The sequence below is a fragment of the Struthio camelus genome, chromosome 1 (assembly GCF_040807025.1).
Source record: "Struthio camelus isolate bStrCam1 chromosome 1, bStrCam1.hap1, whole genome shotgun sequence".
Lineage (NCBI taxonomy): Eukaryota > Metazoa > Chordata > Aves > Struthioniformes > Struthionidae > Struthio > Struthio camelus.
The window spans coordinates 13396188-13418707 of record NC_090942.1 but is presented as its reverse complement, the minus strand read 5'-3'; the positions used below and the strand labels follow the sequence as shown (position 1 = coordinate 13418707).

The 22520-nt window shown below is 38.9% G+C and overlaps 1 protein-coding gene across 11 annotated transcripts in view; it reads right to left on the bottom strand.

Moving 5' to 3' along the window:
* MAGI2 (membrane associated guanylate kinase, WW and PDZ domain containing 2) overlaps positions 1–22520 on the bottom strand; it is a 757526-nt gene that overhangs the window by 239714 nt on the left and 495292 nt on the right. For all 11 annotated transcript variants that reach the window (XM_068924402.1, XM_068924568.1, XM_068924499.1 and 8 more), the window contains 2 exons: positions 16785–17000; positions 6242–6455 (listed from right to left, as the gene is read on the bottom strand). In XM_068924402.1, the coding sequence (XP_068780503.1) occupies positions 6242–6455; positions 16785–17000 (430 nt within the window). The remainder of the gene's footprint in view (positions 1–6241; positions 6456–16784; positions 17001–22520) is intronic.

Genomic DNA, 22520 nt, shown 5'->3' with positions numbered 1-22520 from the left:
ATACAGAAGTGACATCTCCTCTGGCTATGATTAAATGAAAGTACCTATGAGTGCTAGTTTGTGTTGAAGTTCACGCTGTCGGTCCATGTTAGGTGTTCCTGGAATACGCTGTCCTTAAGGGACACAGGTTTGAGGATGCCTAGCCTGTGAATCCCAGATGGCCCTGAGCAGTAGATAATAACTTACGTACTCAACCCAAATACAGCAGTGGTGCCTCTAGGCAGTCACAGGAGCGGAAGATGCATATATAAGATTTTTTTGAGGAAAATATAACTGTCTACAGTCTCCCAGACTTGGGCAATTTCTGCTGTTTAAGTCACTCCGTTTGACTCAGGCAGTTAAATTCTGCCTAAATTGGATTTTAGATACCATCAGTTTTGGAAAACAGCCTTACTTCACAAAGAATGGGCTTCATCTCATGTGACTCCAGCCATGTAAAAATTATGCAGCTAATTGTGTAGGATTCCTGTATTCGAGTGAGAGGCACCTATAAAGAATAATTTATCTTACCGTCTTAGGGTGGGACTGAGGGTCTAGCAATATGCACTTCATGCTATTTTAGGTGCTGTAGGGTCTCCCAAATGCCCTCCTGCTGCCACTCCAGAAGGGAATGATAGGTTCTGATAGGTTCTGTGCCATATCTGCCAGGTCCGTGTGCATATCGTGGGCTATTAGTACATCCACATTAGTGTTTTGGCTCAGATCAGGAGGGCATTTTTCAAGTAAACTCCCAGTTATCTTCATTTACACACTAGTTTGTATCACACAGCATTCTCCCAACTTGTAAGCTGACTTCCTTTACTTGAGTTTCAACCAGAAGATGTACTGTAAGAGCTCATCTCATGCACAGACATGCAGTCCATGTCATCAGAAAAGAGCAAGTGGATGTAGATGCTGTGTCATCAGCACCAACTGCTTCACTCTACAGTCTACTACTGCTGCTAATGTAGATATGGACATGATTTAGGTCAGAAGAGACCTAAAAGGATTTTAACTCAAATCTGGTTCCACGGACTGAATCCTTATCAGGGGCTAAAGTCCATTAAGTGCACTCTTCGGGACTGTCTTTCTTTTTAGTTTCATTTGAAAGGAATCCAGTTCGTGTACTCTGAGATGTGAAACAAAGGATGGTGAGGGGAGACAACGAGAAGATTTGCTTCAGAAGTGGACTCATGATCTAAACTTACATGCTACTGTAGATGTACCCTTGGATATGCTAGGGCATCTTCACTGGCAGAAGCATGAGCATTTAGGCAACTGAATTCTGCCCTTATCTTAGGACAGGAAGAATCAGCCTCTGGAGGTAATTATCTCTCTCCATTGACCACAGGACTCTTGGCAGCTGGTTTATACTAGATACCTAATGTTAGATGGCAAGCAAGGTGAGCTGAATCTTCTGGTTCATTAAATACAAACAAGCAGAAAAATTGTAATACCACTACAAACTTCAGAAGAAAGGTATTTGAAGAGGAAATCTGCAGAGCAGAGCAGCAGAAACCTTTGGGAGAAGACAAGAAGCAAGAAACTGAGGAAGGACAATGGGAATGGGGCTGGCAGTTTGGCCTGGATGTTAGTATAGATAAACACAGTCATTGAGAGCAACAGAACTTTTACCACTAGCACAGACTGAGAATGTCTTTACAACATTAGAAGATAAGAGAAGAAAAATTTCAGCAGCCTCCAAATTCCTTCCAGTTCCACTGTCCTCCCACTCAAAATTAATTTGCCATGAGGCAAGGAACTGATTTCAGGAGAAATAAACCAGAGGTGCTTGTCCCACTGTACGTCATGCTGAGGTCCATAGAGCACAAGAGATACGATTGTTGTCATGCCTGAACAAAACTAATTCAATACAACATATAAACGTGGCACAAAAATTACAGACACCTAGGGTCAAATTCACAAGACCCTGATGATTCAGAATTGTCTAGAAAATAAAGTCAAATACTGACAAAAGACCATTTGTTTCCCAAAGAAGACGAATCCCATCAGAAGTGAACATTAAAATAGAATGTGAAAAAAGTCCTGCAAGGTTTGTCTTATTTTCTGTGGTAGCAGAAACAACTACACAACTAAAACAAGGCAAATTTCAATATTATACACTGATGCACTGATAACGTAATACACTTCCAGAAACACCAAGCTAGTTCATAAGAGGTTGACTAGCTATTGCAGGATATAGAAATAATCTCGTGCAGGTAGAAGGATGTACTTCTACTTTAGTATTTTTAGTATCTTCCTGTATCAAATTTAATGGTGTAGCCAGGCTTAACTAGTATATCCTACTTTTTGATGGTGAACTGATGAAGCAAACCGGAACAACTAAATATATTGAAATTCTTGAGATAAGCAAGATGTTTGCGTAAACGTTTTGTTCCTGCAATCAAAAGACTCTCCTACCTTAAAAACTACCAAGAAGAAATAATGATCCCATTGAAGTCAGTGGCAATATTCTCAGAAAAAAACTGGGTCAGGATTTTACTTTTCCAATTTGTAGCTCTACTTCTTTTCAGGTAACAGCACCAGCTATATTCAAAAACGTAATGGGCATTTTTCACTGTGAGGAGCTGAGTCCTTGGCAGAGGCCTATTTTATAGCTGTTTTGTTGTCTTTTATGGTGCTCTCTTAAAAAAAAGGCAGCTTTAAGAGCTAGAAGGATATTGCAACAGGTCCAAAAAAAGATGGTGACTACAAGCCCAAGGAAGTCAGTGTTAACCTAGGAAGAGACTGACTATCTGTGAAATACATTGGCAAGATGTTTGCTAAGCCTCATGTGGCCAAACTGTCCTAAAAATCACCACAAGTCAAAAAAGATGATCTCTTATATAGGTATTACAAAGGTTTAAGTCTATTCTAGACTTTTCTTCACTAATAAAACAAATGTTAATGCAGGGTAACCAAATAAACAAAATGTGCTTCTGAGCAGTGTAGAGTTAAACAGCTTTTTCTATGGACTTTGTACTGTCCAAGAGACTATTCATTAAGTATTAGTTGCAGCTCAGCTTCATGAACTGTGGTTCTTCTCAGTTTATGGTCTTCTTACTCTCCCCATTCCCCTTCCAGAGAGCTCTGCTGCCTATAAGTGGAGAGAGAGCTGGAGAGAGGCAAACCCAGTTCTGCATTTTATACATAAAGAGTACAATATGTAAACAGCTTCTACAAGACTGTCTGTAACGTATGATGTGTGTGATGGTAGAGCTTGATTTAGAGTTGTCTCACTTGTTGGAACGCAGTATTGAAGGCTGACTGCTCATGATAGCATATGCGCCTACAGACTCTTTGGTCCTTTTGTATTTACTTCACCAACGCACTGGGCCAACGTAGCAAACTGATTACTCAAGACACAACAAAGCGAATGCCTGCTGACTTTGCTAGGACAACACAAAGCTCATTTCTCTAGGACACCATTTGAGAACAGTTGTCAAGGTGAAGCCTGAAGGCTATGGGAAATGTCAGTCTTTCCTCAACCCTGGGAGAGGGAAACACTGAAAATCAGTGGTGGTTATTTATTTAATTATTTATTTAAGAAAACCAAATTGAGTCATGCTCATCAGCCCTATTTAAAGCAGGAAAGAAGGAGCAAAACTCGAGTCTTATTTGGTGCTATTCCAATTTATATATAGTGTTTTAATTATTGCATGCTCTCATTAGCATATGTTCTAAATCAAAGTAAACGTAGGAGATCGACTCCTATTTGGGTGCCTGTATTTGAAAATTTGGATCCATATGTAAGGGAGGCTGGAAGGAGCCCAAGAAACCTATGTAAATAGCTTATCCAAAAAAAATAATGGTAAGCATGATGCATTAGAAGGGATGCTTTTCCTGTTCTGTCTGTGAATGTTAAAATAGGTAAACACAGTGTCATGCACCTATGTCAAAAAAGTGGAAGAAAGAAAACCTATCCATGCTCTAAAGTGCAACCTTCCTCTGAGTCATCCAGTGAATCTGGTATCTGAATTTTTTTCTCCTGCTAGACCTTGAGGCAGAGGAAATTCCGCAGTGTGTTTCAGAAAATGCTAACTGGGCCAGTAGTGATTAACAAATAAATAATAATGTCTATAGTTATCCCTCTTCTTATGAAGTCACTTCTTTCATCGTAAATCTGCTACACTTCATCTGATGGGAGTTTTGACAAATGAATTCACCTACAAATTTTGAAGGTTAGGTTGAGGTGAATGTATGACAATGCTGTCATGAAATCTATGTCCTTTGGGTATACCTGTGACAACCCGGAACTCGAGAGTACTTACTGCTTGAAGTCCTTAGGGTTTAAACGCACAATTCACAAGATCCTCAAATAAAGTAATAAAAGAAGCTGCCTGGAATGACATTTTTTTCCATCCGTTATGATGTTCATTTTAAAAATGTTTGGTTTTGATCTATTATTTAATAAACTAGTACAATTTTTACTACTGTTCGGGGAGATGTTGTTAGACAAATAGGTTTTTGTTGTCTTTTTATCTTTCTGTTTTTTGCGAAAGCAAATGGAGTCTCTTTATGCCATTAACCAAAGTGACTTGTAAACAAAGAGGCAATTTAACAGCATCCCAACAGCATTACATTCCAGCTTAACCCTGTGAGGACTGTACAGTGTGAATAATCAAGCGATCAAAGAGTTGTTACTTTGTTGGGAATCTAGTAAATAATCTTTTATCTTTATAGATCTGTAATTGCACTTTTTTTAAATTATATTATTCCAGAATATAATTCCAAAGGCAAGGAGCCCTTGTTACAGTCTTTCTATCCAGTCTGCACCTCTGACTGATTTCTCTGCTTTATATAACATTCATTTAGTGCAAGTGAATGATGAGTATTGTCAGAACCACTACAGTAAACCAGAGCATTTCCAATGAAGGAAGTAAGCTGTAACATCAAAGGAAATCTGAGGAGTGAAATAGCTGCTGGGGCAGTGGGGTTATTCGAATTCTCTGTATTTCACTATAAAATATATATTTATTTTTCATTAAATGCCTGCTGTCATACTTACCAGTACCACAGCTTGGTGTATCACTGCCAAAAAAAAACTACGCAACAAAATGCACCTCACAGATCATACAGCTTTTGTTGCATCAGGTAAAATAAAAATGCCACCTAATTCAGTCTGTTCTCTGTCAGAGCATTCAATACGTGCAGAAAAATTAAATTTGGGAATGAGGTTAAGAAGGGAACAGAGGTTTGAGCTAGCCCCGAGGTGATCTCAGTCTTGTCTGTTAGCTTGGACAAAGTTGCTATGATTATTCTTTTTCTAGAATAAGCATATTTTTGCCCTTTTCAGCAAAGACACTTAAGTGCCAACAGTTTCTGCTCTCTTTAGCCTTGCACATCCCAGAAGCATGCAGTGTTCATGATAAAATATAAGCACAAACTTTATTCTTCTTAAAATTTATTTACACTTTAAGCAATTGTCATAAAATACGATATGAAATAAAGAATTTAAAACAGAAATGACACTACCAAATGTTCTTTTTACCTGCTAATAATGGCTAATATTCAGAATTGTTTGAGACAATTCCTTGAAGCAAACATAAATGCTACTGCTTTCTCTCTAAGTAGTGTTGTACTGAATTTTGGGTTTTCCTTTCTCTTTGTTGTGGAACATGAGCTAATGTCAACGCACTGATTTCCTCTGTTCTTATTCTGGTGATGTGTATTAGTGACTGCATTTAGAGAAGAAGGAACTTTCATATCCATTAACTCAATGAGTTTGCTAATTAGCAACAACAGCAAAAGGAATGTACAGACTACCCGGAAGAAAAAGTTCTATGCATAATTAATTATATAATTATAATATTATTTCTAAATATCACACAGCCTCCCTATACTACATAATAGCTTTATGTTTCCTATCTTTCTTCTCCTAAATTGGCTAACAGCTCATTCCCCCCCCACCCCGGTCCACATAAGGAAACGAGAATCCAGCGATCATGCAAATCTCCCATGAATATCAGAACAGCACGAAAGCCTCTCTTTTGACAGAAGACACAAGAGCTTTAAGTGCTGCCATCAAAGTGCTACACAGTCCAGTTACTTCTCTTAAAAACTGCATGCTTCAATGTAAGTCAATAATGTAGGGCTGCTACCAGGTCTCAGCAGCCTTGACAGACAGAACATTCCTGCAGTTGTAGTGAGCAGGACCTCGATGACTACTTTTTGCAGTGCTCCACTCCACTATACAAACCAATACCCCGCCCAGTTAAACATGATATGCCTGATAGATAAGAAGAGAAGCAATAAGACTCACTCAATAAAGTAGACTTCCCCTTTTTCTGTATAAGCCATTTCCCAATTATCAGGCAACGGGCCCAAATCATCATTCTCTTCAGGTTTTGTCTGTTTTGTTACATCCATATCCTCCTTTGCTTCTTCAGGCTGAGTATATCCTGGTGCAGGACAAGGTTGGGTGGAAGATACCTCCCCTGAGACACCTGTACTCTTCTCTTCATGTTCACTTGATTCTACAACAGAAGAAAAATTACAGTTTTTGGATATCTACGTAAATGGTGGAGGATTTACCGTGTGCAATCTCCCAGCAATATGCTATATGAACTGCAAGTTTTGAAATAAAAAGAAAAATTCTGCTGATTTACACATGGGGTCCCTCCAATGATGCATTTTATCTCTATCACAATAAGAGAAAATAAAACAATAAAAACAAACCAAAACAACTAATAAAGAGCTAAGAAACACGTCAAAGAGTTCTGGATCAATCTGCCCAGGAGTTTTTCCAAACCAGCAGTTAGCACTGAGCAGAAGGTGGCCTGATATCCAGTTGCACTACTGTCTTGTGTCTCATAGCTTCACAGCTTTTCAAACTATACACCCAGAAAGTGAGTACTCTGCTGTTTTACTACAGAAAACAGACCCTTTTCAATTAAGAAAGCATATACACTCATTGTTTTTCCTGTATCTATAGATGGAAAGGAAATCAATACGACAACCTTGCAACAAAGAGCAATGTATATAAAGCAGTGTGATTTCATTACTAGTATCATCTGTGGGAGGCTTAGTTTCCCACAGCTAGTGCTAAGTACCTCCTATACATCTCACTATGTCCCAGAACATATTCAGGAAAGAATACACCTTTTTAAAGTACTTGATCTTTCACTCTTTACTGATTCTACCTTCCATAAAGTCAGAAATCATGTTTTTTCCCCTGGTTTCCAACAGTATCTCTGCCACTCCTAGTTCCCACAGTCCAATCCAGGTACTCGTAGCTAAAACAACTGTATTAAAACATAACAACAGCTGTTAAAATGGCGGCTGAACAAAAATGTAAGACAAAACCACAAATGTATCTCAAAAAAACCTCTGCTAAACAGGGAGCAGATGTGCAATACTAGGAGTCTAAATGCTCTTTTATCCACACTGTTGAACGCTTACCTTCACTCCTGGATTCTACATGCTCACCTGTGTGAACAAGTATTGGAAGGCTTCCATGCACGCAGCTAACATGGCAGTAAAGACACAATCTTTTCTTGACTAGTACTAGCCGAAACAGAGGATGCTTGAGAGAACTTGAACTAGCAAAGAAATAGAGATTTCTTCACTTTAAATTTGGCTGACTGATCTACTAGGCCTGTGTTTGTAAGCAGTACTTTATTATATGGTTCATCTAGAAACTATTTCTTGAAAAATGGGACAGAAACCCATTGCTTTAGTGGACAACAGAAGTGCTCATCCTCTGTCCCTGGATCCTTATTTTCTGCTGCACTTAGATGAAGACTGATCTCATTGAGAAGGCAGACCCCTATATTTGGCCAAATGTAGGGCATCAATTAAACTGTAAGGAAAACAAATTCACAACCTGGATATATTGATTAAATCTCCACTATAATAGGATCCTAGCCAAGCGGCAGAAATGACCCTGCATGTGAAGTCAGTCAAAATAAATTCAGTCCTGCTTTGGCTAGATGCTCAACTTCTAGACGGTTAAAATAGGGGGAGGTGAATCTCAGACCTAGTGAGCATCACTTTAAGATATATATATATATGAAAGCCAATGACATAAGTTCATTAACAGATATAAATCAGCGAGGATATGGACAATGAGTATCAGATGTCTGAGGAGAATTAAGGACAAAATGGGAACTGGAACTTGTAGTACTTAATCAGAATGATACTTAAGTGGCATAGCAGAGACTAGATGGGAAATACTATAGCTTGTTCATAAAGATATGTAAGGAATAAAGGAAGTATATATGGTTTTGTATCATCAAGAATGTATGTACACTTGCTCTGGATGGACTTGCTCTTATATGGACAGACACAGTGAAAGTCTGTGGATAATCATAAAAAAGAAAAGGAAAGGAGAAAATATATTTTTAAAAGAAGCCTACAATGTAGCCTACCTATTATCAGTAAACAATAAAGTTCAAGAAGATGATCATTTTTTAAAGAACTAAGGAATGCATCCAGAGCACAAAACTATGCAGATACTTGTGTGGAACATGTAGGAGGTGGAAGACAACTTGAGTGAAATGATCTATTTTGTGATTCTTAGAAAAACAAGAAAGAAGAACAGCAAAAAATTAACAGCAACGGACTTCAAAAAAGCAGATTTCAAAAAAGTCAGAGAATTAGTAAGTTTGATGTTATGGCAAGCGAGGGCAAGGAAAAAGGAGTTCACAGAACCAGTAAAGATGAAATAAACAATACAAAGAACATAAGCACAAATTGTCCTAATGAAAAAGATAGATGGTAAGTATAATCAGAGATCATTTTGATCAAGCTATGACTTTTCAGTGGTCTCTGTTTGATACAGAATTGTACAAAAGGTGAAAACTAGATTAAAATACTAAGGATGAACACCGAAGAATAACACGTGCATGTAAGAACAGCCAGTCTACAAAATGGGATACTGCCAGGGACATTAGGAGTAACAAGAAAACTTTCTGGAAGTACATTGATAATAACAGTAAGACCAAAAGCAGATTTCACAATGTGGGAAGGAAGGGAAGCTAATAATACATGACGCATAAAAAACAAGGAATTTAGTGCTCTTTTTGCTTCAGTCACTACTGGAAAAAGATTGCCTATGATTAAATGACTAACATAATTAACGTCAGCAATAGGAGTAAAGAACTCAGATTAAAGTGGGCAGAGAAGAGGTCAGATACAATTTAGAGAAAGTAGCCATTTTTAATTGGCAGAGCCTGATGAAATGAAATCTGGAGTACTGAGGGAACCAATGAAGCTGAATCACGGTTAGTAGTGGCTACACCTTTGAGACTTCTTACAGAAAAGAAGATTAGAAAGGACAGACACCATCCTGGTTTAAACAAAGTATCTAGGATTTAGGTTTTAATATTCTTAAATTCTGAGCACCAAAATTTCCTTTGAAATAATTTGCTCAATGAGACCATAATGTATTTTTGTAAAAGAGGGGTAAGGAATTGCAACTTCACTAGAACCTTCAATCTATTTTTAACTCCTAGAAGGATGGTGGGACCAGCAATCAAACCACCTACACATAAGCTCTTCAAAGGTGATAAATAATTGTCAAGATTTATCAAGAAGTAAATCTTACTTCTTTTCATGACAGGGTAACAGGTGTTGTTACTTGGGAAAAAATGGTAGACATATCTTGATGTTAAAAGGACTTTAGATAGTGACACATACAGCCTTTTAGAACAGTGTGAAAAAAAAAAAAACTAGACCAGGTCTAGACCAGGGTGATACTCTATGGCTCTGCAGCCATATGCAGCTCATGTGCTGTTTCAGTGGAAGTCATAGTCAAGCTATGGGTGATTACTAGTATTGTATGCTGTTGGGAAATGTGAATCTCTCTGGCTGTGGGAAGAATCAAATTAACAAAATATTCAAGTGCAAGTTTTGCTCAGTTGAATCCCACAACAGAGCAGGAGGATCTCAGGGAGCTGAAGTCACCTCCTCCTTACCTAACACTGCCAAATTCCCTTCTTCTTGGCTTTCCAAAGTACATGGCATACGTCTGATCCAAAACACCACAGTCAGTTGCATAAATGCAAGATGGGAGAAAACTCCCTAGGCAGAAATTCTATGGAAAATGCAATGGAGATGAGTGAGGAATATCTAAGCATTACTCTCAGTCAAATATAATATTAATGCAAAAAAAAAAGCAAACACCAGAATAGGTAGAAAGAGTAATCCTATGCAATAGAGGTTCTTCCACCTTCACCTACAGTAAGGTTTCAGCAGAAGTACTGTGCCCAGTTTCAAGGACTTAATTTCAAGGGAAACTGGAAACAGTCCAGAGGACAGCAACAAAAATGAGCAGAAATATGGAAAGACTGAAGAACTGGTCTTTTTAGTCTTGAGAGGAAAAGACTGATGGACAGAGGAAACATTTTCAAATATGTAAAAGGTTTCTGCAAAGCAGAGTGGATAGGTGGTCTCCATGTCCCCTGAGAACAGGAAGATGCTCTCACCAAGTTCACCAAGTTCTTTTTTTTTTTTTTTTTTGCTATTTCTGCAAAGCAAAAAGGAGTTCTCATCTGCCTCAAGTATCATTGACAGATCTGTCAGCTATATTCCTGAGCCTATCCACAGTCCTGAGCACATTTTTACTGCAGGAATGATGCTGTAAAGTCTAAACTGAGGTCAAGATGTGAGGCTACAAGGTACATGTGTCTGCAATAGAACAACTAAATTTGTAGCATAGGTGCATCGTGCACAATGGCTAATGATCAACTACTGGTTTGATGGTACACAGGCTTGGCAATATTGCTATGTCTTAGGGTTTTAACATGAGATCTGTAAAATGCAATAGCTTTCTCAAGATCTTATTTTCAACAGGTCAGATGAGGTCAAGCTCTTGACTTTCAATAAATATATTAACAAATTCCAGCCATCATTATGGCCGAGAAAATGTGACAACACGAGCCTTGAGGATTAGAAGAAATATCCTGAGCTTGTCTCAGATAGAAATTGCTATCAAAACATAGAGGGAAAGTAGGAATCCGACATGTATTTAACCTCTTAAAAATATAACTGTTTCAAAGCCAATTTCATGACTTATTAATTCCTGGATCATTATTTTTAATAGCTTGTTTTGGTAATAATAGAGAAGCCATTCTGATGACTAAAAACCAAGCAATTAAGGTAGAATTGCCTAATGCCATTTAATAACATTTAATTTTGCACAATAGACATTCCAGTCATTAGTTATTTGGAGTGCAGCACTATGTTGCCATTTTATATCATACATTTTATTGTATGAATCTATCATTCACTTATTCCAACTAAGGCAGATATTCACCTTCCTGATTTTCATTGTGTTAATATATATTCATACATAGTACTTGATTTGATAAAGAGCAGGAGTTACAGTCAAAAATTAGTAGTGTCTTAAATATACAAATAAAGTTTGAAATACTGTAGCACATTTCAAGAGCATAAATATTTGCCTTCAAATAACATCTGATATAAACAGATACTAAAACTGTACCATAATACGTGACTAGAAATATATTTGTCGCTAAAAAGCTAATCAATTGCCTTTACATCAAATGAAACAGCTTACTACCGGTACTGCCTCACTACAAAACAGATTACACAGTCAAGTTTTCAAAAACAATTTACTGTAGTATCTCAATAGTGAGTGTCCTATCAAGTGACAGAAGAGGCAGCAGCAAAGCACCAGCAAGTTACTGCGTATCTGAAATACAATTAACTTTGGAGAAAAGATAATGCGCATATTAAAAATACTGCTGCTGTTAAATACTGTAAGTTGATCTCTGTAGTACTCCAATATCAGCAGTTAAACTATTGCATGAGATGACATATTCTCTGTACAGCTCTCAGAAAATAAGGTGACTTTTTTTTAATAGCTAGTAGTTATGTTTTGATAGTCCCAGAATTTGAGCCTTCAACCAACATGTTGCTTGCATTTTAAACTGCTTCTATTATTTATAGTCTAACACTTGAAATTTGCCATCTAAACATGTAAAAGGATCATGCCACTTTGTTCCGTTAATGGTGCAGATGATTCATGCAGTAAAGCTTAAAAATTTATTCTTTTCTTTCAAAAGAATCAACCCAGATGACCTAAGCAATAACAGCAGAGAACAAATTAAAGGAAATATTATTAAATATTCATTTATGAAGTGGTTTTAGCAGCTGTGAAGGAAAAAATATTGCAGCTCTTGATTGTATATAAATGAGTAATTTGTCAAGTCCTGCACAGAATCACAGAATGGTTGAGGTTGGAAGGCACCTTTTGAGAGCATTTAATCCAACCCCCCGCCCCAGCTCAAGCAGGATCACCTGCAGAAGGTTACCCAGGACCCTATCCAAATGGCTTTTGAATATCTCCAGCGAAGGAGACTCCACAACCTCTCTGGGCAACCTGCTCCAGTGCTCTGTCACCCTCACAGTAAAAAAGTTTTTCCTTATGTTCAAACGGAACTTCCTGCGTTTTCACTTTGTGCCCCACAGGAAATAGTCCATCCCTTCAGAATGACTGCTGGATACAAGAAATGTTCAGCTGTTGTCTGCTGAGCTTCAGGGATCTATTTTCTTATGAAAACATCTCTCTTCAGCCTAAGAGTTGCTGACTCCCGCTGGAGGAAAACTCATGTTGCCCCTGAGTAAGGCAATACTTCCCTTTCCTGCAGAGCTATAGCCACATTTGGGCTTTAGTGCTTTGCATAGAGGTGCTGTTCCCACTGAAATCTAACACAGTAAGAACCAGGAGCTGATGCAGGGAAAGGAAAATGGGATACAAGGAGATTGGGGGAGCACAGATTATTTTGTAGGTCATAGGCTGTGCCTTATCTGAGGTAAGGTGAATTTAGACACACGCCTACAGTAGAAATATCAATGGATAGCAGCTTATGTATTTTTTAAAATCTCATGGCTCTTGCGTACTATGATGTCCTTTATTTTCTTGCCTCTGGCTGGTTTTGCTGTATAATAATAAGAGAATAAGGCTAAACAGTTCTCTGGGACTACTGCACCTCACGCGGTGATTGACGGCATTGAGACTTTAGCCTTTTGCTTCATTATCAACCTAAGGCGTGCAATGATCCTTTTGAAACTCACTCTGTGTCATATCTTATCCCTCAATTAATTTGAGCCTGCCAGAAATTTCATTCTCTGGGCACAACTTATCATTGTTCAAGTAATGTCAGAACAGTACACATACACGAGCAGTCTTTCAACTTCAGAACGGTTCTTTTGGAGTTTGGAAAAAAAAATATATAATTAGGCAGTAGTGTGAAGCAAAGGTGACATGGCCAATCGTGTCAAACCACGACTCTGGCTGTGAAGGAGACTGGCTTAATTCTTTGCAGACTCCAACAGCAGTGAATATCTTACAAGCTGGTTGCAGTTTGACCAACAATCTTTTTACCTCTTCTGACAAACCATCAGTTTTGCAGAAATTGTTAATTTCAATACAGTGTGCATCAGGAAAGCTTTCTCAGGTGCAGGATTTCTTATCCAAACCAGTGAATGGCAGAGACCCAACCCAGAAGAGCCACGAGTGGTAGTGTGGGCAATTGCATTAAAAAAATACCCAACACTTAACTCCAGTCTCCTGATCGTCACTTGGCCATCTTAATAGTAATTCTATAGATTGAGTCTCTTGTACGCTGCTTCGTCAATAATAGGATTCTTCATTTAAATTTAGCCAGCTAGGTTTCTGTGTAGTTGTAAGCTCAGTTAGGCATTCTAGGTTGCGGATGCCCTAAAATGGGTGTCTCAAATAGCTATGCTCATTCACTCTTTGGAGGTACTTCTTATTTTTCAAGAGAAAAATTCCATGAAGTATTTTACTTCAAACAAGAAGTAAAGCATTTAGATATATAAATTCCTAAGGCTGGATGAGATAAATCCCATCTCCCAGGTAATGTATGCTGAGAGAACTTCATCCAGGAGGAAAGACTGACTAAAATGACCAAAGACCTCATCCTAAAGAAATAAGAAAACTTCGTGATGGGTTCTGGGCTGAGGATAAGTGATATAAATTAGACAGAAGAAACACACTGAGCAGCACAAATTAACAGGAAGACAATTATATATCATTCTTGAAGATCTTTAGTCTGTCTATATAGAGCTGTCAGAGGGAAATCTGATGGCATAGGGAGAAAGGTATGTGGAAATATGGATGAAAAATAGATTCCTACTAATAAAGCTCAGCAGGCATGCAGATTATCTCCTCAATCAGCAGTTAAGAAATGGCATAAACTAAAATGAAAAATAAGACCAAAGGCAAAGATCTCTCCAATAAAAATGTTGCTTACTGATTTGATAAAGACAGGTTAATTTTCTCTGGATTCATCTTAGATTTGTTACTACTTCAGCCTAGCAGTCCTAGGTGTTACAGCAGTTCTTGCTAGTGCTCTGATGCTGTTAGCAGGTAATACAATGTCAAGTTGTTGAGCATCTATAAAAAATGTATCAATCTTTTAGATGACCCAAGAGTCCTGTATTTAATAAAAGACTCCCTTTAGAAGTGAGGCATTTAAAATAGTACATACTTCCTAAAAGAACTTGAAATAACAAACATCCTGCCTTTGGTTGTTTCTGTATAAATACTACACTGCTCCCTTCACCAGGGGTAGAACCTCCCCCAAAACGTTAGCACACCTCGGTTTTCCTGATTTTTCAAAGACACAAACTACAAACGCACATACATTTTAGAGGCAGCTACGACTCTGTCAGCTCACACAGAAAATGACGACAGTAACAGGATCCGTGGGAGCTACGTTCCCCAACAAAGGCAACACAGCATGTATGTACAGAGCTGCTTTGCTACAATCCCCAAAGTCCTCAATCAGTGTAACTGCGCAACAAAACGCTGCTTATGAAACCATGAGAGGCAGCACAGGCACTGCTTGTTCTGCTGGCCACACCTACAGGAATTACTTTGTGGGGGGCGAGGAGGGGGGCACGGGGGGAGCTCTCTTACTCATCTGTTTCCCTTTTTTAACACAGCACATGCCAGTGTCTACTTCTTGGGTGCTGCCTGGTCATCTTTCACATAGAATTTGCCTGGGAGGAGTGAGTGATAGGTGGACAAAGCAAGGAGAAAAGCAGGTACATACTTCCTGTTGATCCAGTTTGAACTGGAATATATTGCTCTAGAAATTGCACCTCAGCGATGGTGGGGTCCGTGGCACATTTTGAAATAACTGCAGAGAATGATTTCTGTAATGATTTCTACAACACACATCACAGACCAGATCCTGCCTTTGCTTCCTTCCCTGTGGAAGTATCCTGGCAACAGAGCCAGCGCTGATGCTTTATGTAAGGATTCATCCTGGCTTTCATCCTTTTTTGCTTAGCTTAGCTGTGTAGGAAAAGGACTAAGCATCTGAGTACTGCTGACAGATACAATGTTGTGCGGAAAGAATGAGGAAAGCTTGTACAGCGTGTGACGGTAACGGCCGGACAGTCATCCTGCAGGACTTTGGGGAGTGGAGGGGGGAGAACGTGTTCCACCCTTACACCTCTCTGCTGCCCGCGTGGACGCAGGGATGGAGTCTGCCCAGGGGACTTACCCTCAAATGCTTACATGTTGTATGCAACAGAAAGAGAAAAATATCCAGCAGATAGATAGATATATCCATGAAGGAAAGACATTCAATTTGATATACTTTCTAATTGAGAAAAAAAAGTACATATAACATCAGGAGTATGAATATCCTTCTCACAGCATTTAGAAGATTAGGGAATGCATTTACTGTTTTACATTAACCTATTCATTTAGAGAACGTGTAATATACCATTTTATCTTCTTATCTATGTGACTGTCACTACAAGACTTCTACTTCAATCATTTGTTTCTGAATTTCTAAGTTCACCAAAGAGAGCTCAGAGTTATTTCTCAGAGAGATATAAATGCCTGAAATCTTTAATTTCCTACGTGAATAAAAAAAATCATTTCTTAAATGGTATTTCAGCATAAAAAATGGTATTTCAGAATAAAAAAAAGTTTAAATACTGTAAAATGGTGATTATTGCTGAAATGTTGAGGTGAAACTGACTACCTGCTTGGGAAAAGGATGGAGTCAATATCTTGAGTTCCTCTTTTTCTGAAGAACTACGATCCAAGGGGTAAAACAACAGCTACCTTTTAGGATTAGGCAACCGAGGTCTTCATTAGCTTTATGCACGATCTGGAACATTGCTGAAAATGGTCCTATCTACCTCCCCTAGAAACTTACGCAGGTTTCCCAGAGCTTCCTGATCCTCAGGTAACAGTATTGGCAACAAAGTTTCACTGGCACTGCCATGAATTCATCGGTAGCTTTGCTGTCAAGCATAATATCTCTAAGATTTCATAGCATTTTATAAAAGTTCACTTTATAATCTCGTGAATTCTCTTGTGAGCCAGAAGTATCACCATTTTAGAGCAAGGAAACCTGAAACGCAGAGATGGGATCCATTTGACAAAATTATAGATACCTCCATCTCAGCTACTTCTTTGGACTCCCTCTACAGCCTATGAAGAGAAATGGACACTTGTGATTGATTTCCTAACCTAGAAATCTAAAAAAGATCACATGAACCGTGTTCAGAAAGTAGACATTTTTCTCTTCTGGCTATAAAGAAGGTTCAGGGTGACTAGCTTAGAGACGGGTACCTTTACTGTAGCTGAGGTAAGTGAGATGACTTCCTAAAATGGAGGTTAAGTAAGTGGTTTGTTTTATGTTTGACAGGAATCCTATTATTCAGGATTCCTGCCTTTGAGTCTGCAAGAGCATTCTTACCTGAACATTAATATTCTCACTGCAAAAGGAGGTAACTGAGGACTCTGTGAATAACAGAAACACAGTGCAAAGTAAGAAGGAAGCACAGACCTGGTGTTACTGTTACGTCATTTCCATTGACTACAGGTCTTTCTTCCTCTTCTTCCTCTGGTGGTTCAATACCTGTCTTCTCCATATTGCTCACAGACTTATTCCTTTTACGCTTGCCTTCAGCCCCAGGCGTGGCACCTGGAAGGATCTGATCTGTTACATTTAACAATAATGGAGCTGGTTCTGCTGGAGGCTTTGGGGTGCCGTAATAGTTGTCTGGAAAGAAAAGAAATGGAATAACAGATGAATTCACAGAAGTACACCTACTTCTTCTTCGTCTTTTGCTTTAGATTAAAGGGATTATGTGATGTAGTGATATCAGCTAACATAAAGGTTAGTTCAAAATGTTTTCTGTGAGGTTAAAAATTCACTTTTCATGAAATTGTAATAATCTTTAGTGGTAGCACTAGTGATCCAGTCATGCTCACAAATATGCACTACATCATTAACTCTTCCCGAAACTCTAACAGGCTAAATCATCATTTTCCTCATCCAAACAGCAAACAAGCAGGAGGCATACCAGAGCTGTTTTCTCATTTCAAACCACTAGTTAGACTAATCAGTTTTATAGCATTTATGTCAGAATATAAGAGTTTCTGAAGGATCAAAGGGGCCATAAAGGTATTATATATTCACCCTGTTACACCATTTTTATACCCCCATAATTCTTTAACCTGGTTAAGAAGTACATAATTGCTCAGCGATACAAAGCTTCACAATAACAGGTAATGCCTGCACTACTTCACTTCTTATATTTGTCGACTTTTTGCTATTCATTAGCAAAGCTCCAGGTCTGTAATAGTTAGTGCTAATATATTTTCCAAGAAAGATGAAACCTCGTGCTTTAGGGCTTAAAATTATCTCTAGCTACGAAGGAATTCGGAGACGGCTGACAGATTACCCTCTATTTGTCTCCTAGGAAGTTTCTGGCAACTTCTTCTGAATCATCCACTTTCTGTCAGAAGGTTATTAGATTAGACTGACCATGATCTGATCTGATCTATCTGATCTGTATGTTTGAATTTCTAGCTCAAAACTGGGCTCAAAACTTGTTTCCTAATGATACTTCAATGTAAAAAAAATATATGGGTCTTTAGCAAGTTCTTTCTAGAAGCAAATATAAATAGTAATATGAGACATAAGGATAAAAATATACCAGTTAGGCAAAGTTATCTTTTTTCTTGTGAAAGCTGCATTTTCTGCATTATTTTATCTTCAGAGTAGTGAAAGCTAAGGAGGAGGGCAGTGAACATGATGCCTCACAAGTAGATTTTTAGCAGTTTGTATGGGAAACTAAAAATACTGTCCAGCTCTGAGGAACTTTTCCAAAAAAAGCACCTAGGTAGGGTTATTCAGTGCCAGTATAGTTAGAGTTGCTGAAGGGATCTGTAGACCATGTGACCATTTTTAAATTCGTCCTCAAATGTAGGGCTTCTGCACAAAGTAGTGACAACTTGCAGCAATGATTTTAAGAGCAGATAGATGTGAAACAAATACAGAAATATATCTGCACAGCAGAGTATTGTAAGGTATATTTTGCAAGCGGTGCAAAAATATTTCTGGCACTAATATTCCTTTGTGTTTTGCAATGAAGTACAATGTTGAGCTGCAATACCACCTCAATATAGTTAAGTAATTGAGCAGTCTTACAACTACTGCTTACTACATTCTTACTCTATGAATTTTCACAGTGGTTTAGCAGAATGCTATTCAGAGCAAATTATTTCTGGAACTGTATCACACTAAGAAAATTTACTGTGTTAAATGCCCCTCATATTCACTCTGGGCTTCAGAGATGGCATAAGGAACAACTGACTTGCTAAAGATTTTCTTTTGATTTTATGAGATAGAACATGCAGCCCTGATGTCGGGGGAATGAGTCCTGGCCTTGTGTCACTGTCTGTGGGCTGCTGAAGGCGACCTGCTCTGCCACACTCTGCACCAGCTTCCTCAGAATCTCGGTGCTGAAGCAGGGGAGCAGAATGTGAGGTCTATGAGGGGAGAAGAAACCTACACTGCTCTGCTGTAAAACCGTACCTCCAAAAAATGTCAAAATTAGATCTGGTCACAGTCAAATTTCTGAACTCTGACAGGACTTTGTATTAATAGCATTTGATAGTACCTGATAACAGATGGTTTGAAGGCAATGCTAAGTTGAAAATCTACTTTTGTATTTCCTTAACAGCATGCTACCTGTATTAATGAAATTTGTGCCTGTAATGTTACATATTTTGAAAACAACAAGATTTAAAAGCCTGCAATTTAAAAGCCTCCTCCCTAACCTATACCATTTTACCATTTGGAAGTGTATCAGTGCCATAGCTGCCCTAAGCTTTGTGAAACTTTTCCACTGATTCCAGAAATAACAGTACACAAACCCAAAGGTTATAGGTCCAATCTGATACAATAGCGTATTTAAAAGTGCAGTACCTTGGCTATTTTGTGTTCTTTCTTAGTTTTGCCACTGTCATACAAAATCAAGTGCAGTACAAAACCTCTACTTTTTAAAGGTCAATGATGTATTAAAGAAATATGAAATGCTATAACTACCACATTTGTAAGCTAACGATAATATCCTGAACGGTAGATAAGAGGGCTGACACTAAAAGCTGTTTTAAATGAAGGACGTATTCGTTCTATTTTAGGAAATTAAACAGTCTTTTTAACCTAGACCTACTGTATATTTTAATGGGAGACAAAAGTTTTATGTTAATATAATATGTATCAAAACATGAGAAACAAAATTGCACATTTAAGACTAGAAGCCAAAGAGGATTTCATTCTTCCAGTTTCAAACTGAAAAAGCAATATAATTTCCACTTTCTGCCCTCTCACATAACATGCTATTTTCCCCTTATATGATGAAATAATGATTGATTTAAAAGCAAGTCTTGCATTATTACTTGATTGATCCATCTATCTTAATTCAAATATATGCATAAGCAAGGACAATAAAAATAAGAAATTGAACCACAGATATTGACATAATAAGTGTACCAGAAAAACTGTGAAAAGAATCAGTATAATTAGAAAGGAAAAACGTATCGGATGAGAGGGCCAGCCAGTTCAATGGAGGAGTGATGCTCCATTAAAGAGAAATTAGAATCAGTGTAAATTGCATCTTCTATTAGAAAGCTTCTCTGTGTTTTGAAATTCTACGCCAAAGCAGAAGTATAGCATTAGCGCTTGCCATGGACTTCTCAACCTTGGTGGTGACATGCTGACCAAGTCAGTGAGGACACAAAACATAATCATAATGGAAGACTAACTCACATAAAGGCTGGGCAAATGTCACATCAAGGCATAATGCAGAGAATAAAATTTTAGATACCATAAATAACCTTTGTAGCAATGGTGTTTGGAAAATCTCTTGGAAACGCAACAACTTCTGATCCTGCCTGAGCAAGGCATAGGGCCTGGTTCAAGATGTTACTGTTGAAACCTAAGGTACCAAAATACAGCCTCCTACAGGAACAAAAAGCACACCAAAAATGATTTAAATTGTGTTTAATTCTTAAAAAGATGAAGAAAGCATACTAAAGGAAAGCATGAGCCTCATGGTGAATGGAAATCAAAAACTTCCATTGGGAGTTAGGGTATTTAAAAAAAGGAACAGAATACCAAACAGCAAAGACCTTCTGGCTAGGTCCACATCTCAGGCCATGGAGAAAGGTGCTCCCTCAGGTCCTGGTACTGGCCGGCCAGGAATTATCAGATTGTTTCAGAAGAGTGATTTGACAGTCCCTGGCTCCTACCTGTAGCCCTCTGAAGCCTCCATAATCTCATCTAAGAAATGAAAAATTCCACAGTACTTGATAATATCATGATACTTTAAAAACATAAATATTGTGAAAAGCTTGGTGATGCTGGAGAATTAGGAGATTATAGTGAGAACGAACAATCACAGAGATTCAGAGATACGCCAGAGGCAAAATAAGTCTAACGCTGGTATGGTTCAGATTCTGAGCCCAGAACTAGATACAACTTTATTTTCACACTTATTTTTACAGTGGGATGATATAATATCAAGCTACAAATACAGCTCAAATTCTGCTTATTCAGCACCCTCATTTAGATTGCTCTCTCTGTACTGTTTATACAACTTTGAATTGCTGAAGTATTAGCTAAAATTGTGCAAGTCAGCCACATCTCTAGGACATAAAAGACAAACCTTGTTTTTCAGTTATTAGAATGGCAATTACAAATTTTATCATGAATGTTAAATCTCTCCATATCCTTTTTGTGGTCAGCGACAGCAGATAAGAAAAATTAAGGGAAAAGTACTTTGAAGACTAATCATTGGCTGGATATACGAGGTAGATTTTATACTGTAACAGCAGATGAATATGTGTGGAAAACAACTCATTGCTGTGGCACAAATTTTTGGGTAGGCAGCAGTCAATTTGATTTTTTAATTAAAGTAATAAATGTGAATATTTTATTATTTGATTCAAAGATGCTAACAACATTTGTTAATGTCTAGTGGCCCGACGCATACCTCAAGAAGCAATCTATTCAATTTTAGTCTATAACCAGGGAATCTGAACACTATCTAAATGACAGTAAAAACAATGGAAATACAGATTCTGGAAGCTAGAAAGCATAACATTAAGAATATAAAGAGAACTAAAAGAATTCCGCACCCCTAGTGGCCCACAGTTTGCAAGTCCTGGGATGTCAGGCTTGAGTTAGCTCGAGTCTGAGATTATATCTTGTTTTCTTTGATTTCAACCGTAAGCATTCTTTGGATGCAGCTGTGTAGGCTTCGGGAAAGCTCCAGAATCACAGAATGGTTGAGGTTGGAAGGGACCTCTGGAGATCATCTAGTCCAACCCCCCTGCTCTCAAGCAGGTTTACCTACAGCATGCTCTGTACAGCATGTACAGAGCGCAGCCAACAGAGGCAGCGAACAGACGCAGCAGTTTGCGCAGCAGTTCGCGCAGAAGGGCACCAGAAGGCAAAGAAGGCATCTCTCCATTTTGCACATTTTGCACAGTGGTGTGTCCTTCCCCGGGGCATGGTCATGACACGCCGCAGAGCACGTTCCCCAATGGCTGCAGGAGGTGCTGCATTGGCTGTGTCTGAGGCCTCAACCCAGACAGACCCTCAGACAGCAGATGCAGCTCTGCAGGTGTCAGGCTGCAGGGAGTGCCTGGGGCCTCTCCGTGAGGCCTGGGCTGACAGACAGCTCTCCTGTGTGAGGTGTGCTGTGGTTGACCAGTTGCGTCACCAGATAAAGGAGTTACGGGAGGAGGTTAGTAGGCTGTGTAGCATCCGAGAGGATGAGCGGGAGATTGACAGGGTGTTCTCGGAGACTGTTCAGCTCCAGGAGTCCTGACCCCCCACTGCAGCAGAGTTGTCAGAGGGCTCAGCACCGTGTGTAAAGGTGCATCATAACGCTGTTGAAGAAGGCTGGAAGCTGGTGACCTCTCGTAGAAGGAGAAAGGCTCTTGCTCCTCCTCAAGACTTACCCTTGAAGAACAAGTTTAGCGCCCTCCAAGCTGAGGAGAGGCTGGGCATGGCTCCAAGGGAGGCAACTGGCCTGGCAGACCCTGTGCCGTGCAGGAACCCCCAGAAGAAACGGCGAGTGATTGTTGTGGGTGACTCCCTGCTGCAGGGGACAGAGGCACCTATCTGCCGACCTGATCTCTTGTCCAGAGAGGTTTGCTGCCTGCCAGGGGCTCGGATAAGAGATGTCGTGGAAAGACTGCCAAGGCTTGTCCACGCGTCGGACTA